The 22,102-nt window shown below is 49.3% G+C and overlaps 1 protein-coding gene across 1 annotated transcript; it reads left to right on the top strand.

Annotated features, from left to right (window-relative positions):
• Positions 1-10: 10 nt before the first annotated feature.
• Positions 11-21,896, top strand: LOC138391674 (lysozyme-like protein 6). The gene is made up of 6 exons (XM_069481571.1): positions 11-227; positions 6,026-6,225; positions 18,204-18,429; positions 19,351-19,509; positions 20,464-20,542; positions 21,766-21,896. Exons 3-6 carry the CDS (start codon positions 18,291-18,293, stop codon positions 21,833-21,835), a joined length of 447 nt encoding a protein of 148 aa, XP_069337672.1. The 5' UTR covers positions 11-227; positions 6,026-6,225; positions 18,204-18,290; the 3' UTR covers positions 21,836-21,896.
• The last annotated feature ends 206 nt before the right edge of the window (positions 21,897-22,102 follow it).

Below are 22,102 nucleotides of genomic sequence, written 5' to 3'. Positions count from 1 at the left end.
CCCGCGGCGCCCCAGGGGACAGGAGTCCCGCCCGCAGCGCAGTCTCCCCGGGGGTCCGAGGGCCGTGGGCCGTGAGGTCTGGAGCCCCGGGCAAGCCCCTGTTCTCTAGCCGGCGACGTTCGACCCCTTCCCGGCATCCGCTGTCTGTTCTGGGCTAGAAAATCTACCAAAGGTGCCCATTTCAGGATTTGGTGCTCTTAGCAGTCCAGTTCCTGCAGAAGTCTGGCGTAAGTCTCTGCTCTGCTCTGTATTTGAGCCCTAGTAAACCTTCCTAGCCACCAGAAGGGTGGCTGCCTTGGCCGCTCCACTGGGCGGTGGCCCTGGGTCGCCAGGGGCCATCCTGCCGCCCAGCTTTTCCCGGGCTAGCAGCTGTTGCAGTGAGGCGCGCTCTCTGCCTCCTTCCCTACATCCCACCTGCAACTTGGCCCTATTTTTTTTTAATCTTTTTAATTAAAATATAAATTATTGGGTTTTTCCCCTTTAGTTTTTATGAAAACATAGTCATTGGAGCAAGTTAGAAAATATGGATTAGAAAAATGAAAAAAAAAATCTACAACCTCATAATCCTACCACCCTGAGAGTGTGGATGTTACCACCTTGGAACAAACTCTTCCAGGCCTTTTTCTGTTTGTGCGTCTCTCTATGTATATATTAATATTAGAAATGAGGATCCGCTGCTCACACCCGCTTTGTAACCTTTTGTCGTTTAACAGTGTTTCTCTCCCAGTGACAGCCCTCTACGACTGTGGCTCTGAATTGCCTGGAAGGTTTGTTAAAACCCAGATTGCTGGGCCCCACCCAGTTTCTGAATCAGTAGGTGTGGGGTAGGGGGGCCCAGAATATGCATTTCTAACAATTCCCTGGTGATCTTAAAATGCTAATCTGCATCATTCTTGGTAAAGGAATGGTGTTATTTAACCAAGGTTCCTGCTTTCGGATACCTGAATCATTTCTTTTTTCCTTTTCTTTTCTTTTTGCCCCAGAACAATATTACCATAAAGAGCCTTCTAATGAAGTCTTTGTTCAGAAACTGTGATTTTTATTTAGATTGTATTTTGAAAAATGGACCTGCAGAATCACAGAGTACGTCCTCCTAAATCGCCCTCCAGAAATGCACCAGTTTATGCTCCTGCCCTGTGGGGGAGGAGGGTACCACCCTCATCCTAGTTATTGTCATTGTTTTCAAAATCTTTTTTTTTTTTTTTTTTTTTTTTTGAGACAGAGTGTCGCTTTGTTGCCCTGGCTAGAGTGAGTGCCATGGCGTCAGCCTAGCTCACAGCAACCTCAAACTCCTGGGCTCAAGCAATCCTACTGCCTCAGCCTCCCGAGTAGCTGGGACTACAGGCATGCGCCACCATACCCGGCTAATTTTTTCTATATATATATTTTAGTTGTCCATATAATTTCTTTCTATTTTTAGTAGAGACGGGGTCTCGCTCTTGCTCAGGCTGGTCTCGAACTCCTGACCTCGACCGATCCACCCGCCTCGGCCTCCCAGAGTGCTAGGATTACAGGCGTGAGCCACCTCGTCCGGCCTGTTTTCAAAATCTTTGCCTGAGTTTGTGGGTGGGGTGCGGTTTCTCACCCTGTGGTGATTTTCATTCTCTGCTTGTTGCAGAGACTAAGGAAAGCACTTAGTCTCTGCCTCCGGCAAGAAGTGGTGGCTGCAGACTTGAATTCAGCGGTGGTAGAGAAGGTCGTAGAGAAGGTCACAGAGAAGGGACATGGAAAGGCCTGGAAAATTGGCATGAGGGCATTCAGGATGCCCCTAGCACATGAGCATCTCAGAGCTCCTGCCCCCTGCTGTGATTTGAATGTGTCCCCAAAGTTCACATGTTGGCAACTTGATGCCCAGTGTGGTGGTGTTGGCGGTGGGGCCTGATGGGAGGTGTTTGGGGAGGGGCACTGCCCTTGTGAGTGGATCCGTGCCATTGTATCAGGAGTGGGCTCCTTACAAAAGGCCAAGTTTGGCCCCTTCTTGCTCTCTCCCTCTGTCTCTTGCCTTTCTGCCGTGTGATGCCCTCTGCCATGGCACGATGCAGAAAGAAGGCCTTCAGCAGGTGCTGGCTGCTCCATCTCGGACTTCCCAGCCCCCAGGACTGTGGGAAATAAATTTCTATTATTTATAAATTACCCATTTTCAGGTATTCTGTCATAGTGGCACAAAACAGACTAAGACATCCCCCCCCCCACACACACGCATATAACTAATTCATGTGTGTGTCCCAGTGAGCTATAAAAATTCTCACTTTAAAGATGAAAGAATAGATATAGGCAAAGATGCGCACACACACACACACACACACCGAGGGAGACTGGGAAACGACCTGGGAAAGCTGGCCTGGCACAAGGGCATTCAGTTTTCTGCGCAGGAGTGTCCCTGCTCTGACCACCCCTTACAGCCAGGATAGAACTGGGAGGCCGCATGTAGCTGGTCTGAACATTTTGTCTTCTGCTTTGGGCCAGTTGGATTTCTTTCAAGAAATGCTCAGGGGCGTTCTTTGCCCATCCTTCCCCTGAGACAAACCCCTGACCTTTGATGACCCCTGGGCTTGGAGCCCAAGACTTGACTCCATTCGGCTGGAGTCAGGCTGCCCGCTGCAAAGGAAAGGGGTACGGGTGAGTAAGAGAGCAGGACGGGCCTAGCCGGCAGCAGGCTCTGAGAGGCGGATTGGATGGCCGGCCTTTGCTTTGCTAAGCACCTACTACGTGCTCTGTGCCTTAGATACATTACCTCACTGAACTCACACCAGCCCTTGGGGTTCAGCCAGACTGTCCCCTTGACACGAGGAAACAGAGGCTCACAGTGTTTAAGTGACTCACTCAAGACCTTACAGCTAGTTAAGCATTGGAGGCAGAATCTGAGCACAAATCTGTCCTGTTCCAAAGCTATGCCCTTAATTATTCCTGTCTCCTTCTCTTCCATCGTCTCTGAGCTGGTTTCTTTGGATACCTGGGGTGGGAGGGGGGAGGAGCAGGGGGGAGAAGAAGATGTTGTCTTTGGCCTGGGAGCAGGAAGGGAGACAGAATGTGGGCATGTGGAAATAAGCAAAGACCGCCCAGATGAGAGCAAGGGAAGGCATTTATGCAGAGATTGCTACAGCTAGGCAGTCAGCCACTGTCACCCAGAGATCACTATAGCAAAGCAGTCAGCCACTGTCACTTGCGTTTGCAGAGATTCACAGGCAGGCAGAGGAGCGGGGAAAAGCTTCATCGTGGAAAGGGGGGATCAGGTCTGCCCTGACTGAGGCTGCTGGCCCGGGGTGCTGTGGGTGGGCTGACTAGAAGAGCAGAGACCCATGATTGGTTAGGGGAGCATATCTGGCTTTCTCCAGTTTGTCCTCCATTGGAATGGGGACAAAATTAGGGAAGCTGTCAGTTCTGATCAAGTCCTGGCGATTCGGGGCCGACTGCTATGGGGGTTGTTTTTGGCTGTGGCTGCAGGTTTGGGTCAGAGTTCTGTTTTGATATGTGTCCTGGCCATTGTCCACTTGCCTATTCGGTCTGTCACACTCCTTCACGTGGACCCAGCCGGCCGCTCCCTGCCCGACGCCTCCTCTTTCTGACTGTCCCGTCTGCCCTTGCTGGAGCCTCTGGTCCTGGCAAGTTTGGTTGCAATTTGATGTGTATTAACTCCTAATTCTTATAATGACGCCGAAAGTCAAGTCATTAGTTATTTATTGCCGCATCGCATGTACGCCCGCATTGAGCAGACCTTTATAATCCCACACAGTTTCTGAGGCCAGGAATCCGGGAGGAGCTCGTTGGTGGCTGTGGCTCTGGGGTTCTCATGAGGCTGCAGTCGAGGTGCTGGCAGGGCCACAGCCATCTGGAGGCCTGACGGGGCAGCCAGGGCCGGCTTCCAGGGTGACTCTCTCACGCAGCTTTTGGCAGGATGCCTTAGTTCCCTGTTGGCTATTGGCAGGGGGCACCTCAGTTCCTTGCCATTGGACCTGTCCGTGGGGCTGCCTGAGTGTCCTCATGACAGCAGCGAATGTGCCTCTGAGCCACCGTTGAAGAAGGTGCCAGAAGGTGAGCGACTGGTCGAAGGGAGAAGGACGGAAGACTGAGGTTCTAGAGTGAAACGTGTTAGCTGTCATTGTCATTTAATCTTCACAGCAAGCCTTGTAGAAAAAAATCATTAGCCCCATTTGACAGAGGAGAAAATAGAGGCTCAGAAAGGAAGCACATATCACCCCAGATCGCAGAGCACAGCCAGGATTTAAGTCCTTAGCTGTTTTATAACCAAGCTCAAACTCCTAGGACTTAGGGGGCCGGGGAGGGGGGTACTTCATTGTTAAGGAAAGACCCTCCAGCTCCCAGGGTTTGGGAGGGGCCTCAGGCCCCTGAGGAGGAGCCTGTCAACTGCTGCCTCCGCCTGCTCCAGAGACAGGGAAGCCAGTGCCTCTGGGCCCAGCTGCCACCCGTAAGTGACTATTTTTACCCTCCACCTCAGGGACGAGTCTGCAACTCCCGGCTCTGGAAGGGCCATCTGGGCAGTCTGGCTGCCCCAGGAAGAGCCACCACCCAGAGGCTTTATGCCCTGCTGTCCCCGCAACTGTTGCCAGATGAACCTTTAGCTCTCTGGCGTGCCCTGGCCCTTGGAGTCACTAGGAAGCCCCTCCTCCAAATCCCGAGGTTAAAAACCTCCCTCGTTAGTGCCACTTGCTGGATAGACTTATCGGACCAAAAATGCCTAAATCTGGAGATGTTTTAAATGGCTCACATTTTAAACAAGGTTCATAAAGTGTTCTTTGCATGAGTCATTTTAATGAAGAGATAAGAATGATTTTATTTGCATATTCAACTGTCCCCCTCTCGGGAAAATGTAAACTGTGGGACGGTGCCCTTCCGGGAGGCCCAAGAGCCCTTGAACATCATTTATTTTCTGAAGTGATTTCAAACAACCCTCCTAGCTGCCTGTTTACACTATTCATTGGTTTGGCAAACTCCTCTGGAACGGGCAAAGGTCGCCTTCTGCCCATGCGCCCAGTTCCGGTCCAAATGATCTCACATTTCGAATTGGTGGTGGGGAAGTTAATGACATTTTAGTGCATCTGGTACAGAATTAAAATAAACCCGGATTGCTCCGTTCAGCCTTTGCCCCCGTGAGACTTCGGGGTTGGCCCTGCTCGGTTTACCTGCCAGGGAGACAGAGGGAGGCCCCCAGGCAGTTCAGGCCAGGGTGGCTTTAGGAAATGTGTGGTGGGGAGGAGGGTCTCTGGTAGCACAAAGGGGACAATGCCTGGAGTCTCAGGTATCGTGGAACTTCACACCGCAAGAGAATACCTGGATTTTGGGACCTGGGATCTATTCCTGCCTCTGCCCCTAATTGGCTGTGTGACTTGGGACACATCAACCATCCTCTCTGGGCTCCAATTGACACATCCATTAACCAAGGGAGCTTGATCAGAAAATCTTCAACACAGCGTTATTTACAAAAACCGTTGGTGGCCTGACGGGCCTGATCTGCCTCCCTCTGCTCTAGGCCTCCTGTGGGCTGCAGAGAGATGGGGCCCAAGCACTGCGCCCGATCTGCCCCTAAAATACTGGCTGGGCCCCTGAGTCCTCATGTTTAAAATGAGGAGGTTGGTCAATATCTGCATTCCCCAAACTGTGCTCTCTGGATCAGTAGTTTTGTGAGGTGACAGAAGAGACGCTGACCTAATCAGGTTTCTTTGCTGTAGGACTTCTCAGGACCTTTAGTATGTGGGTGTGCACTGTGAATTTCCCAGGGGGATGCAGGATGCAGCATTTGACAATGGGAAACATTTTTGCTAACACCAACTAATATTCTGTGCCACTATGTACCACGAAGCACAGTTTGGGAAATGCTCTATGGGCCTCCCTAAGCCTCAGTTTCCTTCCCTGCAGAACAGGGATGATGATGGCCCCTGCCTCCTGGAGTTGTTGGTAGGTTAAATGAGGTAATGCCTGGAAACGAGCCTGGCGCGGTGCCTGGCACAGAGTAAGTGCTCAATAAATGCTAGGAGCTATTATTTATAATAAGGTGCTTCCTTTCCAGCTCCGGCATTCTGTGCTTCCAACTGCAGCATGTAATTAAATGCTAAAGCATCTGGCTTCCCGAGTAGAAAGAACAAGGCTGGAGGAAGGAAAAAGGAAGACAAAGATCCTTCTGGGTTGCCCATTTGTGCACCAGCCTCACTGCCAGCCGTCACAACAGGGAGACGTAGCAAGATGCCAGCTCCTAATGACAGGGCTCAGGTGAGTTGGTGGTTCCCTGTTTAGCTCAGACACTGTGGGAGTATCTGAGACCGCAGAGGAGTGAGAGGTAAAACCAGGGCTGCTTATGGTCAACAGTAGAACCTCACTGCATCCTGCATGGGGCAGCTTCCCTTTCCCACTGTCCTGGACACGGTGATCCTGGCCACCTTCGAGCATGTGTGACATGCTGGGGGAACAGTGACAGGGACAGCTGAATTGGAAAAGGTAAGTAGGACACGTCAGGCGAGAAGGGCAGGAAGGGCAACCCCACAGAGGAACAGCATTTGCAATGGCTCAGAGGAGTGCACGGCCAGGCGTGGGGAGGCGGTGGGGCAGAGTGTCACAAGAGGAGCCTGAAGAGGTAGCTGGGCACCAGGACACTCAGGACTTTATCCAAGTCAAAGGGGAGACACACCGTCGGTCTGGCATTTACATTTCCCTGGATAAAAAAGAAAACAGCACTTTTTTCAGATTTTTCCATTTATATGAAATATCCATGGAGACAGAACATAGATTGGTGGTTGCCAGGGGCTGGGGAGCAACTGCTTAATAGGTACGAGGTTTCCTTTTGGAGTGATGGAACGTTCTGGAACTAGGCAGAAGTGGTGGCTGTACAACATTGTGAATGTACTAACTGTCAATAAATTAACCACTTTAAAATGGTTAATTTCATGTTATGTGAATTTGATCTCAGTTTTTACAAAGGTAATGATGAAGGTGAACTAAGGCGAGGAGAGAGGCACTGGGGAGGGGTGGGAGATTCCGGAGTCCCCGGACCTGGGGGCTGGTGAGCAGGTTTCTGGCTGTCACTGGGAGGGGACACGTAGGGGGGATGGTCAGGTGAGCGTGGGGCTGGGGGGCTCAGGGCTGAGCACACAGGTCTGGAGAAGAGAAGAATATTCAGTGAACCAGAAAGGTGGTCACTATATATCACGAAATGATAACAATGCAGATTCTCTAACAATGTGTACTGTGTGACTCCTTTTTGGTCAATTTCTACACACACACACACACACACACACACACGCACAGGCTCACCTGTATGACAATATATGCCGAAACATGGACAGTGGTCATCTCTGTAAGGGGGGACCATGAGAGATTTTGATTTTGTTTCCTTTTTGCTTATCTGTATTTTCTAGATGTTCCACAATGAACATTGTATTAATATCTTGTAACAAGTACAAAAAAGTACTTAAAGTGCCAAAAGCATCACGGAGGGCTGCTCACTATCTGATACAACAGCGTGGTTTCTTCCAGACCAAGCTGGGACATGAGCTTACAATGGTGGGAGGAAAACTACAGGGAAAATAAACACTATACAAAAAAATAAATAAAAATAAAGTGTTGGCTGGACTCGGTGGCTCAAACCTGTAATCCTAGCACTCTGGGAGGCCGAGGCGGGAGGTTCGATCGAGGTCAGGAGTTCGAGACCAGCCTGAGCAAGAGCGAGACCCCGTCTCTACTAAAAATAGAAAGAAATGATCTGGACAGCTAAAAATATATATAGAAAAAAAATTAGCAGGACATAGTGGCACATGCCTGTAGTCCCAGCTACTTGGAAGGCTGAGGCAGGAGGATCGCTTGAGCCCAGGAGTTCGAGGTTGCTGTGAGCTAGGCTGACGCCACGGCACTCTAGCCTGGGCAACAGAGTGAGACTCTGTCTCAAAAAAAAAAAAAAAAAAGGTGTTTACCCATGGGCGAGACACATTTTGCCCTGGCAAACCACACCTGCTGGGTGTGCCTGTCCACTAAGACATGGGGCTTTACCCAACCAGTGGTGTGAGCAACACGAGGAATTCTCTGTCTTACTATTTAGCAACTTTCCACTGCCTGACATATTTGGGGCACCCACACCCACACTCAGACGGTTACAAAAATCGAACAGATCCAGCCTTCTCCCAAGCCCTCATGCCCTGTGCCCTCTGGGGCCATTTTCACTTGCCTTAGTACCCTGGCCCAGCACACTCTTCCGTTTGTATTACTCATACTTACGGACAGGGCCCCGATGTGGGGACACTGCCTATTTCTTAATGCTTACAGGATTTTGTCATCCCCAACTGCCCATGAGAAACACAAGCCAGAGTGTTGATTTTTTTAAACTTCAGGTCACTTGTCAGGACCCTGACTTTGCTTTGCTCGGTCAAGAAGTTACATCTTGACTAAATTTGCCCAGCCTCCAATGCTTGGGACTACCCGTCCTTCCCTCCCGAGTCAGTTTTCTGAGGAACGTCCACCACAGGAGCTTAATTCCCCGGTGGCCCGACTAAGGGAACATCCTGTCCCATCCTTTGGCGCACAACCAAGGCAGCATCGCACTCCAGCCGGGGGCGGGGCTCTCCGATCTTGGAAGAGATCAATTCTTCCTTTGCTCACCCCTTAATCCATCCCTTGCTCAGAGGCACTTTAGCAGCCCAGGGAGCCAAATGGTATGACACCAAACTCCAGGGAAGAGGACTTCATACCACGGGTGAATCAGCTCCTGTCCCGTTAGCCAAAATTGAGTTCACCGCCCAACTTCCTCCAGAGCGGGGGATATATTGGGTGTGCAGTACCTGTTTGCGTCAATGATACTTGGGGGTTTCCACTCTTCTTAACCCAACTCAATCCTACCTGACACAGACAGCTTCTGACTTGATCCTTGGGCCCGAGTTCCTGCCTTGGTCACCTGCCCAGGGTGAGGATGAGGGCCGTGGCTTGCTCCATCCTGTGACTGGAGTTCCACCCTGCCCCTGCTCAGTGGCTGGACCCTGCCACCTGCTGGTCCTCCCTCCAGCCATGCCACCTGCCCACCCAGCAGGATTTTGTGGCACTGGGCTTGCCTCCTGCCAGGGTGGAGGCCAGGTCCTGCTCCAGGGCTTTCCCGGAGGAGCCCTGCTGCCTCCCTGCCCCCTGCCCCTCGTCCCCAGATCCTTGGCTGCTGCCTGGGCCTGGCAGGCTGGCTGCTCTCCGGACATCTGCAGCAGGACCAATGCCTACAGCAGCTTCCCCAATGGAGAGGTCCAGGAGCAGCCGGTTCCTGCCGTACAGAAACAGCAGCATCGTCATTCCTTTACACGTTCAACAGTTTTCATCAAGCGTCTACTACAGGCATCGGGAACACCACAGGAAACAAGACAGGGTCGAATGGTGGCCATGGTACCTCAAGCACAGGCTGCCACCCAGGATGTCAGACCAGCAAAGACACTGGAACTGCTCACAAGGAATTTTCAAGAGTTTGCTTTAAGGATATGCCCATGGCCTGGGTTATATGTGCAACCTGCGTGAGTCCCCACACCTCCTGGTCCAGGCTGTGTCATCTGCTTGTGACAAAGCTGAACTGGATGCTGTTGAAGATTTTGCCGGGTCTGCCCTCCTGCGAAGAGAGAAAAGGGCTTGGCCTTTCAGGGGCTCCTGCCTGATTTAGGGCCAGAAAACAACCACTTTTTCATGATTTATTATGATTCTGTGGGTTCACTGGGGCCAGCCGGCCAGTTCTTCTGCTGGTGACAGTTCCTTTAGCCCCTCTGACCTCTGTCCTCACGTGGAGGTGGGGATGGTCCTGTGTACCCAGAAGCGATGAGGTAATACCCCAGGCAACTGAATAGTTGATGAGGGCGAGTTTCTCTTTGTAGAAGTAACCCAGCTAATAAATGAAGACAGAACGGTAGAGTTAGAATACCGCTATCCTAACCCCCAGCACATTAGCAGGTCTAGCATCGTACATCAACAGATGCTAATGTCACAAAAGGGAAGATGCTAGACATTATGTACCTCCTGTGGAAAAACACAAAACCTACTATGAACCACTTTTGCCAAAAAAACTCAACTCTTAATCTGATCAGGCTTCTAGATTCAACTATCAATTTACAGGAAATACAGAAGACAGCGAAATGTGTTAAACTGTATCACAGGTTTGTAATCATCAAAATCCAGACTGTGGCTAATCTGCAGGATACATGATGTGGCTTATTCAATGATACACTGCAAGAGAAAAGAGAAAGATGAAAGAGGAACCTATGGATTGAAAGACAAGGGACATCAACTGATCATAATGTGTGCGTCTCACTGGGATCTTGATTTCATCAAACTGTTAGAAAATGCTTTTTGACATAAAACAATTGAAGATTTGAACATTGAATATGTGATGATATTAAAGAATAAGTGTTTTCAGAAAGAGAGAGAGAATATGTGACCAATGCTTGATAAAGAAGAACCCAGCCATGAGGCCCATCTTAGAGAAGGCTGCAGAGTGTGGGGGAAACAGACAGCGCTGGGAGTGCTCATCCGACTCGGCCATCAACTCGCCACACGTGTGGCCTTGGCTGAGTCCCTTCCCCTGCCCAGACCTGGGTTTTTGCACCTGTGAAACGATGGAGGGACCCAGGGGGCCTGTGACTGCTGTTTAACTCTGGCCTCCTTTGGCTCCGTCCTCATTTTTACCTGGGGCCTGTATCAGCCCCACCTCGTGTTCACAAGAGCGTCAGATAGGTGGGAGAGTGCGTGATGGGCGCAAGCCTGGAGCCACTGGCTCCTGCAGAACCCAGAACAGAAGGGGCCACCTCCCCGAGGCACTTTGCCTGGAGGATCAAACTGTACGATCTCAGCCAAGCGAGAAGAGAGAAAGCGCTGGGGGACTTCACCCACCTCCACACCAAGGGCTGAGTCACCTGCTCGCCACGACACCTTGACCTTGTTCTGGTACCTGGGGATTTCTGGGGAGTTTCCCAGGCCAGCATCCTGATCTGGTCACCTGCTCAGGACTCCAGCTGAGTTGGGCTGCTTGTGACAGACTCCTGTGAGTGCAAATGAACAATGTCACTGGATGACTCCATGTCACCAGCCCCTCAATTACTTGTCTCTGGCCTCTGCCCACCTGCCTTTCAAATACCATCACTGTAAAAGCATCAGCCTTCGCACGAAACCTCACACATTGTATTAATAAATGCTCTACATAAAGGGGTGAGGGGCGGGGAGGGGAACCCTCCTCCTGGCCCAGCACAGGTGCTTAACATTCTCTTGAAGCACAACAAGCTTTCTCCAGAAGGTTAAACTAAAAACCCACCATCTGCTACCACCACCAACCCGCTTCAGGCATGAACTAAGTAATAGGGAAAGGCAGCTCCATCTTCAGTGGGTAGCTAAGCCCACATGGTGGTGTCAAACCTAGATTCAAATCCTCGCACTGCCTCCCACCAGTTCTGTGACTTTGTGCAAATTACTTAACCTCTCTGCAGCTTATTTAGCCAGAGTGCTTTGAAGATGAGCTGATTCCCTGCGTGCAGTGTTCGGCGTCATGCCGCACACTCTCAACATGTGTCAGCAGTTGCTTTTATCGGGAGGCTTCCATTGCAGCACCCCATGGGGGCTCCACCATCATCTCCCTCCCACCCCCCCATTCAACTTTCTCTACCTTCTCTCTCTCTTATAAAAATGACCTTTCAATGTCTCATTTTCTCAGTGACATGCTAACCTGGTTAGCCAAGCCTGTGATGTTGCACTGTCTGATAAGGGAACCTTGCCCCCCTGCTTTATAATTGTGGATTTCAGGCAAGGTGGGAGGCCTTCCAAAGGCACCCTGAGAGTCACAGCTCTTCTGTGCCATCTCTAACTCCATAGCAGCCCTGCGATACCAGACCCGGAGCTGTGGCTGCCATCTCAATGGTGTCAGGATATCCTTTTAAAGAGATCTGGGAGGCCGGGCGCGGTGGCTCACGCCTGTAATCCTAGCACTCTGGGAGGCCGAGGTGGGTGGATTGCTCGAGATCAGGAGTTCGAGACCAGCCTGAGCAAGAGCGAGACCCTGTCTCTACTAAAAACAGAAAGAAATTCACTGGACAACTAAAAATATATAGAAAAAATTAGCCAGGCATGGTGGCGTATGCCTGTAGTCCCAGCTACTCGGTAGGCTGAGGCAGTAGGATTGCTTGAGCCCAGGAGTTTGAGGTTGCCGTGAGCTAGGCTGATGCCACGGCACTCTAGTCCGGGCAACAGAGCAAGACTCTGTCTCAAAAAAAAAAAAAAGAAAGAAAGAAAAAAGGGATCTGGGAGCACAGGGAGGTCCAACAAGATGGAATCAGGAGCCAAAGAGACCACAGCTAGAACTCCAGCTGTAACTGAGTGTAACGGGGATATTAACGCCCATTCCCAGGGCGTTGGGAACACAGAGCAGGGAAGTCTAAGTATTCAAGCCCTGCGACCCCCACTTCCTGGACATGGGTCGTTTCTGCCCTCTAGTGGCCATTGTATAAATTGCACAGAACGCGGGCCTGAAGACCGGGAGATGGGCGTTTTCCCTTCTGCATCCACCCGATGCTGCTGTTGTCAACCCGGTCCCGCCCAAAACTCCCATTTCGCAAATATCTTTGTGTCATGATAGTAACTTTAAAATATTTTAAGCAGCTTTGTTAATGTAGTGACATACAATAAACAGCACATATATAAGGTACAATTTGTTAACTTTTGACATATGTATACACCTGAAATCATGATCACAATCAAGACAGTGAATATATCCACGCCCCCCAAAGTTTCCTTGTGCCTCTTGGTGATCCCTCCTTCTGCCCCTTCCTACTTCCCCATCCCCAAGCAGCTACTGATCTGCTTTCTGTCATTAGAGATCAGTTTACATTTCCTAGCGTTTTCTACAGATGGAATCATACACGTACTTTTTTGTCTGGCTGTCTTTCATTCAGCACAATTGTTTTGAAATTTATCTATGTTGCTCTGTGTGCCAATAGTTCTTTTTTTTTTTTTTTGAGACAGGATCACACTCTGTCACCTGGGCTAGAGTGCAGTTGCGTCAGCATTGCCCACTGCAACCTCCAACTGCTGGGCTCAAGCGATCCTCCTACCTCAGCCTCCTGATTAGTAGGGACCATGGATGTGTGCACCACGCCAGGCTAATTTTTTTTTTTTTTGTAGAGATGGGATCTCCTTATGTTGCCCTTGCTGGTCTCCAACTCCTGGCCTCAAGTGATCCTCCCACGTCAGCCTCCCAAAGTGATGGGATTACATGCATTAGCCACTGCTCCTGGCCAAATCCTCTAAGATTTTTTTTAAGTTGCAGATAGACCAAATTTCTAACGTGGTCCTGGGCTATGGAAACCTCTTTTCCTGCCCAGGGCTCTCACTCTACAGAGATGATTTTTTTTCTGTAGATTTTTGACCACAAAAGGTTACCCCACAAAGTGGTACCCCCAGAATGCCCTCCTGCCAGGGTTTTGCCTCCCCCCCCCCAGCCCCTGCTGGCTTCCTATCCCAGGGTGCCATGTGCTGGGACGTCCAGAAGTGGGGCGACAGGCAGTGCTACCCGCTTAGAAGCCCCTGGCACTTTCTTGCTATCCAATCCTGCCCTCCTGTTTCAGAGGAGGAGTGGATATCAGTAACAAAACTCTATCTTTCACTTCCACGTTGCTGTGGCTGGTGGAAATTTCTCCCAGACTTCCTTGGTGACTAATGACGTTGAAATGTTGTGGCCTCCATGGAGAGGTGACAGGTTGTCAGGCCACCATTCCACAGATGGTTAACCCAATGCAGACTGTAACAGGCAGGTCTCCTTTGGTTGCAAGTGACAGAAACCCAACTCAAACTGGTTTATGCAAGTAGGGACATTTATTGGATCTCAGAATAGCAGGAAGGTGAAGGTTGTGTTTGGGTCCCAGAAAGGGTGGATTCTAGGACTGGAATCCTACCCAGACTTAGGCCCTCAGATGAGCTGCACCTGCATGATTTAAAACTGCCGGCCTCTGGCCCTATACCCACCGGCTTCCTGTGAGAAGCTGAGCCGCTCCACGGAATTCCACTTTGAAATGTACTGACGAGGGCACAGGCATTCCCTGTCACCAGGAGACAGGGCCTGTGACTGGCGGCCCCTACTAAAACCCCACGAGAAAAGGAGTTCCCCCAGAGGTGGTGCTGTTCCTGGAAAGGAAGGGAGGTGGGCAGGCAGAACATCCAGCACTCTCCGCCCTTTCCCGCCCAGCTGTCTTCCTCACAGTTGTCACCTGTCCGTCTGCCATTGCTGCCTGAAGCCTGGCCAATTTGCATGGTTAAAACCAACGTATTTCCAGGAGACAGATGACATCATAGAACTGGGGTTCCAGAAGGCTGGGGAGGCCCGGCACTCCCGCCTTCTTTAGAACATGGAGAGCTGTTAGTGGGGCGGGGCTGGAGCTTAGGTGGTGAGGAAGAGGAGGCTCCTACCCCAAACAGCCTTGTTCTACAGATCCTCACAGAAAGCCCTGGGCCGGCTGAGACTTGGGTCAGAGACGGATGGGAGAGAGGTAAGCTTCAGAGACGGGTGGGAACACACCCGAGGGAACCCCAAGAGAGGGCTTACTGGGCAGGCATGGGGCTCCCTGCTTCCCGAGGCTCGGTGACAACTATCTCTGAGGGAACCCACTGAGTCAGGGTGGGGTGGCTTGTTTGTCTGAAATTCAGTTTTAACTGGGCATCTTATAATTTCATTTGCTAAATCTGGTGACTCTGGGTGAGAGGGGGAGAAGGAAAAGACTGGCCCCAGCCCAAGCTGGTGTGGCGTGAGTCCTAGAAGACAGAACAGGAGACTGGCTGGGCGAGGTGGCTCACGCCTGTAATCCTAGCACTCTGAGAGGCCGAGGCGGGCGGATTGTTTGAGCTCAGGAGTTCGAGACCAGCCTGAGCAACAGCGAGATTCCATGTCTACTAAAAAAAAAAAAAATAGAAAGAAATTAGCTGGACAACTAAAAATACATAGGAAAAAATTAGCCGGGCATGGTGGTGCATGCCTGTAGTCCCAGCTACTTGGGAGGCTGAGGCAGGAGGATTGCTTGAGCCCAGGAGTTAGAGGTTGCTGTGAGCTAGGCTGATGCCATGGCACTCTAGCCTGGGCAACAGAGTGAGACTGTGTCTCAAAAAAAAAAAAAGACAGAACAGGAGAGGTAAGAGGAAACAAGCCCACCTGAGTAGCCACCGCCCAAAAGCTGCCTGACACTTGCAGGTGGTGGATGGAAGAACCCAAGCCTTTGCCCTCAGCAACATACACCTGGCTTAAGGGGAAAGATTCACGCCCCCTCAGTGACAGAAATAGCCCCCATCTTTATTTTCATGACATTTACCATTTTGAAGAACACAGGCCAGTTATTGTACAGATTTTTCCTCAGTTTCTCTTTGTCTGATGTTTTCTTGGGATTAGGCACAGGCTAATGCATCTGGGGACAGAATACTGCATAAGTCACATTGTGTCCTTCTCGGGATGTCACAGCTGGAGGCAGATAATGCCACTCTGTTACTCATTGATGATTTTAATTTTCATTGCAAGGTCAAAATACTATCTGCTTTCTCCACTGTATAGTTACTGGGTTTTTTTTCCATGCAACTAATGCGCAATCAGTAGAGAGACCCTGTAAGAAGGTGGATGTTTCCAGGCCTTCATCAGGCAGCCTACCGCCTCAGAGTTAGCACTGAAGATTCTCACGCACACCAATCTATTATGGTTGCAAAATGGTGATGTTTTTCCAACTTCATGACTGCCTCCGCATTTCTCAGTCAGCATCTTACTGTCATGAAGAGCTCTCTGCTTCATCCCCATATGTATCTATTTGTCTATTTATTATATCATAGACCCATGGATTCCTATCACATTCAATGCATGATCTGTTATTATCATTTATTTTGATGGTCTAATGGTCCCAGATTACCTTGCAAACCATTTTGCGATGGCTTCTTAGATATGACACCCAAAACACAAGCAACAAAAGAAAAAAATAGATAAACTGGACATCATCAAAATTAAAAACTTTGGGGCTCTCAGGAAACACTATCAAGAAAGTGAAAGGCAACCCAGAGCATGGGAGAAAATATCTGCAAATCATGTATCTGATGATGCATGATTTGGGTCTAGTATCCAGAATATATAAAGAACTGTTAACAACTCAGTAATGAAAAAAGACAAATAACTCACTGTAAAAATATGCAAAGGTCTTTTATTATTTATTTAATTATCTATTTTGAGACAGAGTCTCACTCTCTTGCCCCAGCTAGAGTGCCGTGGTGTCAGCTCACAGCAACCTCTAACTCCTGGGCTCAAGCCATCCTTCTGCCTCAGCCTCCCGAGTAGCTGGGACTACAGGCATGCGCCACCATGCCCGGCTAATTTTTCTATATATATTTTTAGTTGTCCAGCTAATTTATTACTATTTTTTTAGTAGAGATAGGGTCTCACTCTTGCTCAGGCTGGTCTTGAACTTCCTGAGCTCAAACGATCCGCTCGCCTCGGCCTCCCAGAGTGCTAGGATTATAGGCGTGAGTCACTGCACCTGGCCCAAAGGTTCATAAAAGACATTTTTCCAAAGATACAAAAATAGCCAAACATATGAAAAGATGCTCAACATCACTAGCCATCAGAGAAACAATCACACCAAAACCACAAATGTGATATCAGTTCCCACCCACTAGGACAGCTTTGATCAAAAAGACAGATAATAGCAAATGTTGGTGAGGATATAGAGAAACTAGAACCTTCATATACTGTTGATAAGAATGCAAAATGGAGCAGCCACTTTTGAAGCCTGGCAGGCCTCAAAAGTTTAAACAGAGTGACCACATGATGTAGTAATTCTACTCTCAAGAAATGAAAACATATATCCACAAAACAACTTGACTATTAATGTTCATAGCAGCATTATCCATAATAGCCCAAAAGTGAAAACAACCCAAAAGTCCATCAACTGATGTATGTATAAACAAATTGTATGTCCATACAACGAAATATTATTCAACTACAGAAAGGAATGAAATATCATGCTACGGCATGGATGGACCTTGAAAACATTATGCTAAGTTAAAAAAGCCAGACACAGAAGACCATATTTTTTGTAACTCTGTGTATATGAAATGGCCAGAGAAGGAAAATCCATAGAGACAGAAAGCAGATGAGTGGTTGCCAAGAGCTGGGGAGGAGGTATGGGGAAGGAGTGCTAATGGGTGCAGGGTTTTGTTTAGATTGATGAAAATGTTCTAAAATTAAGTGAGGCGATAGTTGCACAACTCAGTAAGTAGACTAAAAACTATTGAATTGTACACTTTAACTGAATTAATTTATGGTATGTGAATTAAATATTGGGAATTATATCTCAATAAAGCTGTTTCAAAAAAATATTGTTCCCTATTTGACCACTCCATCCCCTTTTGAGCTGGCTCTTGGGGCTATTTGACAAGTGCCAATCCATATTTTAAGCACTTTCTTACTTTCTGTTACAACAAGATAATCCAGACTTACAACCCTTTCCTGCGCCAGCCTGGGAATCAGCCATATGGGAATCTTGGTCCCCTTTGGCGGGGAGTGTGAAACCAAGATCTGGGCATTATTTCACTTAATTATTGCAACAACTCTATTAGGTAGAAATTAGCATATCTTTGTTTTACAAATGAGGCTCAGAAAGGTTAAGCGTGTTCCCCAAGGCCACATAGCAGCCCAGCATTTGAAAGCAGGTAGTGTGAATCCAGAGCCCTTGCTGTTCTACACACACACACACACACACACACACACAGTGTGAAGGTGAAGGTTATTTCCGTGGCCAGCTCACCAGGAATTGCACAAGGCAGAGTATGCCCTTGGGGAAGGTCATGTGTCATGGGTCTGAGGATGCGGGGTTGTGGGGAGATTAGCACCCAGTGTCCTGGTCATCCTTCTGAAAGCACATGCTCACAGACACACACAATGCTGGGGAAGCACAGTCTTCATTAATCTTCTTTGTCAACCTCACTCCCCACTCCAGCACCTGAATGCTGCCCATAGCTGGGTGCACATTAAAAGCGGACCTATAAATGAAATGAGATCGGCCTTGGTTTTTAACTGTTGAAGCTGGGAAATGGGTATATGGAGGTTCATGATACTATTCTCTTTTCTTTTGTAAGTGTTTAGTTTTCTGTGATAAAAAAATATATAAAATAATAAACGAGAGGACAGCCAGGTAGCAAGCAGTGAGTGAGCAAGACCATTTAATTGCTCTTTCCAGATTCCCCTGGCTCTCGGAGAAGACCAGCAGGAAGTCCATGAGGCCCTAAAACTATAGGCCCTCGATTACACCTTCTCCCCTCCAAGGATGACGAGGGAGCTACTCATCCCCCTGGTCAGCTGCCTCCTTGTCGTAAACCAGGCCAGCCTCATCCGTCGCTGTGACTTGGCCAAGGTGCTGCACCAGGAGGAAATGGATGGGTTTGAGGGCTACTCCCTGAGTGACTGTGAGTGCCATCAGCCCCTTCCCTGCCATTTGTCCTCCTCTCCTAGTCATGGCCTAAGTAGCCAGCTTCTTTCTTTCCCATTCATCTTTCAAAGCCAAGTTCAAAAAGCCCCCACCTCCAAGAAGCCTTTCCCAACACTTCAGATTCATTCAACAGTTAGTAACTGAGCACTTATTATGTATCAAGAACTGCCTTAGATGCTGGAGACATGGGGGATCAACAAGTTCCCTTCCCTCATAGTGTGCACATTCCAGGGGAAGAGAGCAGCAGTAGATAAACACACAGTTATAGACAGTACTGCCTGGTTGTGATAAGTGCTATGAAGAAGAATAAAGCGGGGGAGTGACAGGAGACACTGTTTTACATAGGGAAGTGACTTGGGCAGCACTGAATGAAATGAACAACCTGGTCACCCAAATATCTGGGGGAAGAACATTCTAGGCAGAGGGAAGAGCCAGTACAAAGGCTTCATCCTCCTGCAAGGAAGGGTTATCCCACTTTTGCCCAGAATTTGTGCACACCTGTCTTGCAACACTTTCTCCTTTTATCTTGTTTTGTGGCTTTTTTTAGGTACATATCTTTATTCTTGTAACATAGGCCTCTTGAAGGCAGCATCTGTGTTTGACCCAGCCGAATGTCCCTCACTGGGCTTTGCACAGTTCCTGGTACACAGTAGGTGCTCAGGAAGTGCAGAAAGCATGGATGGATGGAAGGCTGGGTGAGTGGTTGTGCTGATGAATACCCGGGTGGATGAACCGAGGGATGAGAGGGGAGGCCAATGGGCGTTTCCAGCCCTCTCGCTCCATCTAGCCTTTGAGCCTCGTCCCTTTTGTCTGATCCCTCCTGGCTCTTTCTCCTCCACTTCCCTTCTCACTTGGCTTGGTTCCCTCTAAATCCTGACCTCCTCCTCTCCATTCTAAGGGCTGTGCCTGGCTTTTATAGAAAGCAACTTCAACATATCAAAGGTGAATGAAAATGCAGATGGCAGCTATGACTATGGCCTCTTCCAGATCAACAGCCACTACTGGTGCAACGATTACAAGAGTCACTCGGAAAACCTTTGCCATGTGGACTGTCAAGGTCTGGCCAGGGCCCCAGGGTGGGAGAGGTGAGAGAGGAGACCAGGCTCTGCTCACAGGACTTCTCTTTCCACCCACAGCCTGGGAATGCCCCCCGAGAGATGGTCCAAAGAATTAGGGAATCCCTTTAGTGAGCCGAGGGTTGAACTAGTGGCCCTAATGCCCATGCAGTTAGGAGATTCTGTAGAGTCCTTGAGTAGGATCCAGAAAGGCTCTGTACAGCCAGTGGTAGTAGAGCGGCTGCAGCAAACTTCCACTGAGAGGATACTACATACTAAGCACTTTACATACACAGCTCACTTCACCCAACTTTCCAGGCAAACTATTTATGATCCCCACTTTACAGATGAGCAAACTGAGCCCCATGAAGAGAACCAGCACTGAAGGCCAGACTGGTGGCTTCAAAGGCTCCGTTCTAATGACTCAGTGGTACCATCTTCAGTTAATAGTCTGAGCAAAGGCCAAGTGCAAACTCTCCACCTTAAATCTGATCCAGGAGGCTCGATAGGGCCCATGACTCTGTCCCTCACCTCCTCCTTCACACACTCACTAACTTCCCTGGGCTCCTTGCTTGAAGAGTCCCCCTACTTAGGCAGGACTTTACCATGGCCTCTGTGCTGTCTACTTTGGCATTTCCTCTTCCTAGAACCCCGCCCCCCCCCCCCCCCCCACCAAACTGTGGGTGAACCACCATCTACCCTGAGTAGGAAGAATAGTAACGAACAGGCCCAATTCTCAGTCCTCCTGCCCCCTCCTACCTCCACCCCTACCCACCCCCAACCTCCAGCAGCCATTGTAAAGATGTCTAAATGGGGCCCTGAGAGGGAGGCCTTGCCTGGACTGGAAGTACTCAGCCGCTAGGTGGCATAGGCCTGTTCAGGGAGGGCCAGTGTCTGCCTCAGGTTTGGGGACTGTCCTCTGTTGCCCTCACAGGTTTTCTCTTTTTCCCTTTCAGATCTGCTGAACCCCAACCTTCTCGCAGGCATTCACTGTGCAAAAATGATTGTGTCCAGATCAGGGGGCATGAACAAATGGTGAGGAGGACACGGTGGGACTAAGTTAGCGGACAGAGCCCCAGGAAGGAGGACGTGGCAGAGAAAGGGGCAGTAGGCAAGGACCTATGGGCACTCCTTTGCCACATCTGAAAACATGTGGGGTGGAGGATGGGCTTGGAGATCTGAGCTAGAAGACCTGAGATCTGGTTCTTTCTCTGATACTGTATTAAACAAAACTCTTTCGGTTGCAGTGACAGAAAACAACTTGAGCTAGCCGGGGGAAATTTATTCTGGGAGGATAAGGTGTCTCCCTGAGCCCACTCAAGGGGTGCAGCTGGGCCTCAGGAAGGGAATGAAATCAGGGCTGGAAACTGTCAGCAAGCTTTCCCTGGCAGCCTTTGGCTTCTTTTGGTGCGTTCGCTTCACTATGTTGCAGTCCAGCTTTCTCTGTTCCCCAGTCCACAAGACACACTATGTGCGCCCCATGTTTGTGTGCTAAAGTCCTAAACGACTGTAGGGTCTGAACACGCTCAGTTCCCACCCAAGTTCCTGGGATGGAGAATCTGATTCAGCTTAGGCCACGTGTTCCCCCTTGGTCCAATCAGCTGTTGGCACCACAGGCGTTTAGCCACGTAATCGTGGCTACCGCAGGAGCACTCTTGCCAGGATTGGCAATTTTTTCTGTTAAAAGCATGGCGCTCATCAGCTGGGCAGACACCCCCAAAGCTATCAGCTTGCTCACGGGGGACATTCGGATGTCACTTACCTTCTCTGAGCTACAAACTAGGTATATAAATAGCATAAATGGCTGCCTCTACAGAAGATTGTCAGCATGGAGGGAGTTAAATGCTTTGCGTACTCAAAACACTGTACAAAAGGGACATTGATGATTATTAGAACTGAGCCTCTCTGGAGGGAGAGTCAATGGCTGCACTTTTTTGTTTGTTTGTTTGTTTGTTGTGGTTTTATTTGTTTTGTGTTTTTAGTAACTTTCAGCCCTGTAAAACAGTGCTCTCTCCCCATTCAGAGGTAGATGAAGATTTGAAAATGTGGAAGGGTAGTGATCAGAGAAGAGGGCAAATACCAGGGATGAGGGACATTCACTGGAAGAATCAGAGGAGCCAGTGAAGGACAGACCAGAGGGCTAGTAACGAAGGGGATTTTGGGTGTTGCTCTGCATGGAAACTCACCAAGAACTGGGTCGTGTGTGTGTGGAGATGCTACTAAGTGGGAAGCAAGAACCGTGTCTTTTTTCTCCACAGGGTAGAATGGAGGTTGCACTGCTCAGGCCGGCCACTCTCCTACTGGATGACAGGATGCCGCCTGGAATGAAACAGGGTGCAGGCCCGCTGTAGAGTCATTCCAGGACTCCCGTCCTTACTTGGAGGTTCTTCGTTTCTTCCTCTTCTTGCCTCTGCTTCATGTTATTTTCTTCCCTTCCCATTTACAAGCAAAACTGATCAGAGCCCTGGGAATAAATGGTTTTCTCCGGTTTCCTCCTTGTTGGCATCCGGGCTCAATACCATGGTTCCTGTCTGTCATTTGCAAAACCAAGAGGACCACAATAAAGAAATCTATAGTTTTTGAATTACTAAAGCA

Source organism: Eulemur rufifrons, chromosome 9 (assembly GCF_041146395.1).
Source record: "Eulemur rufifrons isolate Redbay chromosome 9, OSU_ERuf_1, whole genome shotgun sequence".
Classification (NCBI taxonomy): domain Eukaryota; kingdom Metazoa; phylum Chordata; class Mammalia; order Primates; family Lemuridae; genus Eulemur; species Eulemur rufifrons.
Note: the sequence above shows the minus strand (reverse complement) of the source record. Positions and strands in the feature narration are given on the sequence as shown.